The 8,351-nt window shown below is 55.6% G+C and overlaps 1 protein-coding gene across 4 annotated transcripts in view; it reads right to left on the bottom strand.

Annotated features, from left to right (window-relative positions):
* Positions 1-8,351, bottom strand: part of UVSSA (UV stimulated scaffold protein A) — a 42,492-nt gene that overhangs the window by 16,192 nt on the left and 17,949 nt on the right. For all 4 annotated transcript variants that reach the window (XM_017538973.2, XM_017538977.2, XM_017538976.2 and 1 more), the window contains exon 8: positions 6,679-6,790. In XM_017538973.2, the coding sequence (XP_017394462.1) occupies positions 6,679-6,790 (112 nt within the window). The remainder of the gene's footprint in view (positions 1-6,678; positions 6,791-8,351) is intronic.

The following is an 8,351-nucleotide window of genomic DNA, read 5'->3' as shown; positions in this document are numbered from 1 at the left end:
GGGAGGTGAGTGCAGAGACGCGGGAGGTGAGTGCAGAGACGCGGGAGGTGAGCGCAGGGAGGTGAGTGCAGAGACGCGGGAGGTGAGTGCAGGGAGATGAGTGCAGAGACGCGGGAGGTGAGTGCAGGGAGGTGAGTGCAGAGACACCGGGGGGCGGTGAGTGCAGAGACGCGGGAGGTGAGTGCAGAGGACGCGGGAGGTGAGTGCAGAGGACGCGGGCAGTGAGCACCCTGAGACGCCGGAGGTAAGCGCCCTGAGATGCCCTGAGACGCCGGAGGTGAGTGCCCTGAGATGCCCTGAGACGCCGGAGGTGAGCGCCCTGAGGTGCCCTGAGACACCGGAGGTGAGCGCCCTGAGACGCCGGAGGTGAGCGCCCTGAGATGCCCTGAGACGCCGGAGGTGAGCGCCCTGAGACGCCAGAGCTGAGCGCCCTGAGATGCAGAAAGAACACTGAGCACATGACTTTGTCAAGGTTACTCTTGACTGGCCCTATCCCAAACCCAAGTGTTCATATCAACCTCAATTAAGTTGGTTCTGGCTGATCCTATGTGATGAGGTGGAAGGAGGCTCCACGTGGGGAGAGAGTGTTAGGCGATTTGTCTTGTGCAGAAAATAGTATAGACACAAAGAAACTATAAAAGCAAACAGTAAATGGTACCTATGCATGTAAATCCTTTCCACAACAAGAAGTGACCATCTGAAGAATAAAAACCAGCAGAACTGGGCACATAAACGGTGAGAGAAAGAAGAAATGAGAGGCCAACAACGGAAGCCAGTCGGAGAGAAAATGGACGGACAGATGGACGGACCCGCCACGTCGCTGGGTGTGTCTTCCGAAGCCGTCGAAACAACCGTTAACTGCACAGATTCAAATTAGCAAAAGGACAGACTCAGGAGTGGACGTCTCTGGCAATGTGCTGTCTGAACAAGACTCACTTAATACAATGGTTAGAGACAGGTTGAAAATAAAGGGACAAAGAAAGATTTACGAGGAAAACCACCAAAAGACAGAGGGGGCCATAGGTGGGTCCTAGAAAAACCGGACTTTAAAATAAAAAATGGGAGGGTAAAAGAAGGAATGCCGGAAGGTGTAATATACACAAACAGACATGTAACTTACAAATGCAGTCTCAAAACATAAGCAGCGATGCTGAGGGCTCCAGGGAGAACTGGGTACCCATGACTGTGGGAACTTCAGCAAACCCTCTTGGGAAGTGGCTGTTAGGCAGAGAAGGAGCCATATCATGGGTGGTTTGCACAGCACAGTCAAAACCACCAACTAAGAGACGCTGTGAGACCTCTTATCTGATACAGGCTGGTTCTGTGTCCCCACCCAAATCTCATCTTGTAGCTCCCATAATTCCCACATGTCGTGGGAAGGAGCAGGTCAGAGATAACTAAATCATGGGAGTGGGTCACTCCTGTGCTGTTCTCCTGATGGCGGGCGGGTCTCACGAGACCCGACGGTTTCCGTGCTAGTCTCATGACAGGGAATGAGTCTGACGAGATCCAGTGGTTTTAAAGTGGGCGATTCTCTGCACAAGCCCTCTCGCTGCCTGCTGCCATCCATAGAAGATGTGACTTGCTCCTTCTTGCCTTCCGCCATGATTGTGAGGCCTCCCCAGCCATGTTTAACCATTAAGTTTATTAAACCTCTTTCTTTTGTAAATTGCCCAGTCTCAGGTATGTCTTTATCAGCAGCATGAAAATGGAGTAACACAATATCCAAGAAGTCCTTCTCTAACACACATGCAGAACTGACAAAAGAAAACCAAGTCCAAAGTCAACAGGGGGCCTCAGTCACCTCCCAAGAATCTGCACTGCCCAGACGGTGTCCTGAGACCACAGACAGAGTGTCAAAAACAGCGCTCACATGCCTGGAAACTGAGGTAGGTATGATGTATTACACACACACAGGTCCACGCACAGACACGCTCTCACTGAACATGGGTGTGCTCACTGCAGTGCGTGCAGGCCTTCTGTTTGTGCAGGCTGAGAACACACACACACTCATACTTACACATTCTCACTGAACACACATGTGCCAACTGAAGAACATTCGGACTTTCTGTATATGCAGGCTTACTGAGAACACACGCACACACACACACACACACATGCACACACATGTACTTACAAGCATGCTGTCACTGAACATACATGTGCTCACAGCAAGCTTTCCGAGGACACCCACGGTGCCTCCACTTACCAAGCTGCACAGCCAGGAATATTCTGTTTGGAGAGAAGAGCTGGGAGGAGGATGAGGTGGCGTGAGAACCTGGGGTACTGCAAGGCTGTCTAGGGCAGGAGCTTCCCAGGAAAGCTGAGGACAAAGGGCCCTGCTCAGGCCCATGACAAGCATCCCGTAAACCGAGGAGGTGACCCACCCAACCCCGTCCCTGAGTTGCAGAGGAGGGAAAAAAGCTGCCTCTCTGAAAGGGCTCACAGAATTCGGAAGTCTGAAGCCACCTCTGACTTGAGCCACTGGTGCTCTGGGCAGAGTCAGCCTGACACTACACAGAAACGCCGCATCCCATCTCAATGTCTGCAGGGCTCGCCAGCCTGTGGCTGTGGGCCAAGTCCAGGCCCTGCCTGTTTTCATGATAGAGTGTGACTGGCACACAGTCACACCCATCATCTATGCCTGGAGACAAGGCCTCGTGTGGCCACCGAAGCCAAAGAGACTATGCCCTGGCCCTTCACAGAAGGTGGCTACCCTGCACAGGAACTCCCCTAAGCCATGCACTGCTGCATGCCTATGGGGCTGCTCCCATTTCCTGGGCTCCCAGGGGCTGAAAATGGAGGGCATCAGACAGAGTCACGCAGGGCGGGTGACGGGGCCAGACCTCCAGCCCCTGGAGACGTGCACCTAGGCAACACTGGGCAGCCCCTGCTCTGCCCCAGTGCCTGCCGCCACATCCCATGTTCTGCTCCCAAAACCTGCCCAGTGCCCCCTCCGTATTCCGGCAATGCACATGACACAGATACAGGCTGCCAGTACACATGTGCACACGTATGCACACCCACATGCATATGTGCACACACCCGCACACACACATGCACGTAAACAGTGAGGGAGGCAAGACTGATAAGTGAACAATATGACATTAAGATACAATCACAGCCAAAAGATCAATATGAGAATTCCTAAGAGTTACAAGAATGAAATATATTTTTCATCGATTTGTTGTTTTAAACCATTAAAAAGATGGGTAAGCGTGTTAAAGCAGGGTAAATACTCAGGGCACTAAAAACACTCCCACTCACACATCGCGTAGAAAATCAATCTCACTGACATACTTTCAAAGTAAAACCCCAAAAAGCAGACAGCATTCCTCAGGCACCGAGAGCACACATTTGCGGGAAGAAGAATGACTCCTGGAAAACTGGAGGCCGCACGTCACCGCTGAGCCTGGCGCCTGCCCTGCCCGCACGGCGGCTAACTTGAGTCCAGTATCTCGGCTCAAATTCACTCTCGCGGCCGCTTTTAGAAAGAATCATAAAAATGTCCAAATCCCCTTTTTTGTTTAAATTGACCAGGTGGCACCTATTTGCCTGAAGCACTAAAGCAGACAGTGGAGGGAAATCGATGGCAGGAAATGGAGAGGCAGGGGGCCCTGCGCCCAAGCAGGCTGCCCAGCGCTGACATTATTGATTTTACCTAGTTCAGCTGGCCTTGTAATTAAAATGTAAATTTGAGAGAGAGATTATGTCCTGACAGAAATGGTAGGATTAAGGGGAAGATAAAAGCCCCTCAGTGAAAATTCAGAGAAAGAAATGAGAAAGAAAAAGAGCATGGGTTTCCTCCGTGGTGTGGATTTAGACTAAATCTGACTACTTCAGATTCACCCACATTTAATTGAAAAAACAGCGACAGAATATAAACTAGTGTTATGAACTGAGCTGGCCCCTCTGCCTGCCCCCAGCCTCTGGCACTCCTTGGGCCCCCAGGTGTGAAGCTGAGGGGGGCTGGGCGTGCCCGCTGTGCACCACAGAAGGCAGCTCTGTCGCCAGGGCCTGCCCCTCCTTTGGACCCTCCAGCCCATGCCTGGGGCTGGCATAGCCAGAGCCGCACGCTCACACCCAGGCTACCCCCAGCAGTGCTGGCTGGGGTACCAGCCCAGGCCCACAGGGGCCATCGGCATGGTACCTTCAAGGCTGAGGGAAGAATGTGGTCAGCCTTCCCACATCAAGAAGTGAATCAGCGGCAATAAAACTACCAGGGCCTCTTCCTGTCTTGGTTGAGGCTGTGACAGGGCCTCCAGCTTCAAAGGCACCCTCATCTCCACCAGGGCACACGTGGCCTGAGAGGAAGGGGGCAGCCGCAATGCTGCAGAGGAGCTTGGAGTCAGCAGAGGAGGGTGCTGGGAGACCTGCAGCTGCACAATGAGAATCAGAGGCCAGTGCACCAGCTGTGCACACTTCGCTGGATCAGGACTGTCCTAGCAGGGGCAGCTCATCTCTGCTCTGCTGAACCTGGGGCCTGAGCTGGAGACACATCTGTCCCAACCAGGGTCAGGCTGGACAGCCCACAGGTAAGGCTTGGCTGGAACTGCCACACCCAGTGCCTACCTGTGACCCCGTGAGGCTCGCGGTACCCACAGCAGGGCTGTGTCAGAGCAGGTGTCCCAGCAAACCTGGCAGGGGCTATGGCCCCCTTGGCTGGACGCTGTTGTCAATGGGCTCAGGACCCCCGGGATCCAGTGGGGAGGGACGGCCAGGCCTGGTGACAAGTGAGCACTGTCATCGTGTTTGGCCACAGGCTAAAGGGGGCCTCAGCTCTTCTGATGAAAGGAGATTGCTCTGTTCTTTGGAGTGTCACCACATTTGCATTTGCTTCTGGCCTTGCTTCAGATCATTTAGAGCCACAAGTCAGGTTTCGGGGAAAGTAGATTTCTACCAATCTGTCCCAGATGTGTGACTTCTGCTGAAAGGGCTCCCAAGCCATTGTAACAGGCCTATGCAGAGGCCCAGGGCCACGAAATGCCAGGGACACTACAGGCCAAGAGTCAGTGCCAGCTCCCAGACACTGAAGATGCCCAGGAGCAGTCCGGGAGATGAGGCACCCAGCAGGCCAGGTCAGGGCAGACCTGCACCTATTAGACGGCTACCTGGGCCCCGGCTGCAGCACCTCCAGGAGGAGACACCACTGTGCTTTCACAGCACTCCCAGGCTGGGCCCAAGCCTGGGCCACCTGAGGGTGGCAGAGAGCCAGGAAGGAGATTGCGGCACACAACCACATGCTTAGGCATCCCCAGGTGCCTCCTGTCAGGCGTGGGGACCCCTACCGGAGGTAAGAAGTCAGCAGAAAGACCATTTCAGGTGGAGGCTGGTGTTGGCAGAAGGGAGTGTATGCGGTGGCGGCAGGGCAGGCTGAGTGAGGGCACAGCTGGGGCTGCAGCTCGGTGGGGGGAAAGAGTCTGAAGCTGTGAGGTCGGTGGCCAGGAGAGGCATGCAGTTCCTCTACCTGCCTGGCTGGAACCCCTGGAGAGGCAGCATGGGACCACGGTCCAGAATGCGCCAGGCCACGTGGTACCCAGGGAAAGGTCCTGGCCGGGCTCAGGTGTCTGAGGCCTTCTTCCAGACCCTCAAGCTCACACTGACCCCAGGAGCTCAGCCTTCCCAGCCAGCAGGCCCCAGTAAACAGGACCATACAAATGGAAGGTCATTAGAAGCCTGGTTGTGCTAATTTGGCATGACACTCTTAATGGGTCATATCTTCACACATGAGTTGTCTCATCATCTAAATTCTCTTAACAAATTTACATCTCTTCTTATAGACTCTGATTCAAACCAACTTGTCTATTTCATACAAAAGCTAAGGGTCTTGTTTTCATTTGCTTCCATTCAAAGCAAACTCTACTGTGCGGCCTCTCGGGGAACTTCAAGAGCAGACCCACCTGGGTCCCACCCTCCCCGGAGGGCCACAATCCTGGGTATGGAATGGAACGTGGCTCTGGGAGGTATCTTTGAAAAACCTCCACCCTTGATGGTACAGGCAGTGGCAGCTGCACCCTGCGCCCTCCAAGTGCTCCCTGAGAAGCGCCTTGTGGAGCGCACAGCAGCCCTGGGCCCAGATCCGAGTTTGTGGCATCACCAATGTTGAGGACACCTGTGCTTGTGACCCCCCTAAGCAGGGAGGGGAGCCTGGAGGGCACAGGGTGGCAGCCCCTCCCACCTGCCAGCCACGGCTCCTGTAACTGCAGGAATCACACCCCACAAACCTCAAGTCCAAGGACTCCACCCTTTCTGTTCCTAAGCAGGGCTGCTGATGGCACAGGGGTAGGGGTCAGGACCTGCCCTTTGTGTCCTCAGGGCAGGCATGTGTGCTGGGGCCTCCCCACACAGGAACCAACGGTAGGATGGTGGCCGATGCCCCAGACCTGGGCACCTGAGTGCCTGCCTGGCAAAGGATGACCAGCAGGACCAGAGGAGAGGGAGCCCACCTCGGGGCAGGCTGCAGGGAGGGCCCCAGGCCTGAGACAGAGCCAGAGCACCGAAGGAAAGGCCTGCACGTAACTTCTCAGCCTCGTGGCTATGAATACATGCAGGAAAAGCACCATTTCAAACCAAAGCAGCAGTGACACAAGACCTGCCCCTGAGGGCCTGGCCGCAAGGACTCACACCCTGAGTGGGGGACCCTCCACCCAGGCACCCCCAATGGGGCCCACTGCTCACCATACTCAGGCCGCAGGTGGTCAGGGATGTGGGGCTCATACCCCTCCTTCTCAGGCACCTCCACAAAGTCCTCATCGTCCTCGTCTTCCTCCCCATCCCCCAGGGATTCAGTCTGTGGAAAAACGCCCCAGTACAAATCAACCCCCAGACCCTGTGTATGAACACAGCTCTCAGAAGGCAGGGCCCTGGAGAGTCCCATTCGCTGTGGAGCTTTTTCTCCGGGTTAGGACTCCAGCATCAGCCACAGTTGGACTGCATTTAAGGTCGTCTCCAAGGCTGTTCTTGTTCCCCCAAATTATACCACCTCTGCACTGCCCTGTACTGGGGGCTGTTTAGAGTCTATGTTGAAACCACCAACCATAACCCACCCTGGCTCACTCCCCAGGTCGCTGTGGGAGCTGCTGTCCTTGAATGGACCCTGGCCTATGGGACTCATCCTCCCACCGGGTGGAGCAGGTGCATTTGCTCTGAGGCAACAGGCCAGGGCAGCTCCCCACACAGGGTTCTCCCGTGGTGCTGGTGTGACCACAGCATGTCAGACAACAGGAAGGGACAGGTACTTCTGGAACATTCTGTCCTTGAGAATTTGTCATAAAAACCACCTCTATTTCCTTTTAACAAGGTCACTTCTCTGCCAGGGTTGCTGAGGGGGGATCCCTCACTGAGTCTGAGAGCCCTCGTGTCACCCCCGCCTCCCTCCTCCCATTGAGGAGCTAGAGAACGGAAGGAAGCCTTGCTTTCTTTTTCCCCTGAGAAACCAGTTCCTTGAGCGCACTCTGCCCCTTCTTCCACCCAACTCGGTGGTCAGAGGCAGGGACCTGTGTAGTGATGCATCTCATCAAGCCAGAGGGAGACAGTGGCCCCTCCACACAGTAGGGCTGTGGCACAAGAGACCATGGCCGCAGCTGTAACGGACCCCCTCTGTTGGTAGCAGAATGCCAAGCTGCCTTGTGGCCATAACAGGGCCAAGACAAATCAGGGAGGCGCTGCCAACCTACTGCCTGCCCTGTGATAACCTTTTTCTATTCCCAAAAGCTGGTACTGTAGTGTTGGCTTCTGTGTGCACTGGGCAGCGAGCCCACTGCTCAGTAACACGGCCACACAGCGGGCACTGCCTGCTCTGCCCACGTGCTCCAAAGTGGCCGTGCGCAGGCTCTTTTCCGCCTCACCTTCTCACTGGCCCCACCACAGCCCAAGACGGGGTGTGGGAGCTGGCAAGCAAACCCCAGGCCATACCATCCTTCCCAGAGAGCCCCGCCTACGGCTCACCCACCATAAACACCCCCTCCATGGGGGCTGGCTCCCAGAGCCAGGCCTCCCAGGAACAGTTTATAAAGTGGAAACTTTATTGCACAGCAGGCGGCAGGTTGGCAGGCACCTCCCCAATTTGTCTTGGCCGTTCAGGCCACAAGGCAGCTTGGCGTTCTGCTACCAACAGAGGGGGTGCTGTGTGGGCTCAGCACAGCAGGGTGGTCCTTCCTCGCCTTCAGCTCCCTCATGCCAGGAGACAAGCTAGCAGGGCTACTAGGAGCAGCTGAAGGTCATGCCCCCAGTGTGGCCAGGGTAGAGATGTCCCCAGGTGGAGGTGCCCCGGGTGGAGGTGTCCCTGGGTGGTGGGGTGGAGGTGCCCCGGGTGGAGGTGTCCCTGGGTGGTGGGGTGGAGGTGCCCCGGG

The sequence above is a fragment of the Cebus imitator genome, unplaced genomic scaffold (assembly GCF_001604975.1).
Source record: "Cebus imitator isolate Cc_AM_T3 unplaced genomic scaffold, Cebus_imitator-1.0 Scaffold117, whole genome shotgun sequence".
Lineage (NCBI taxonomy): Eukaryota > Metazoa > Chordata > Mammalia > Primates > Cebidae > Cebus > Cebus imitator.
This window is presented reverse-complemented; position numbering and strand designations above follow the sequence as displayed.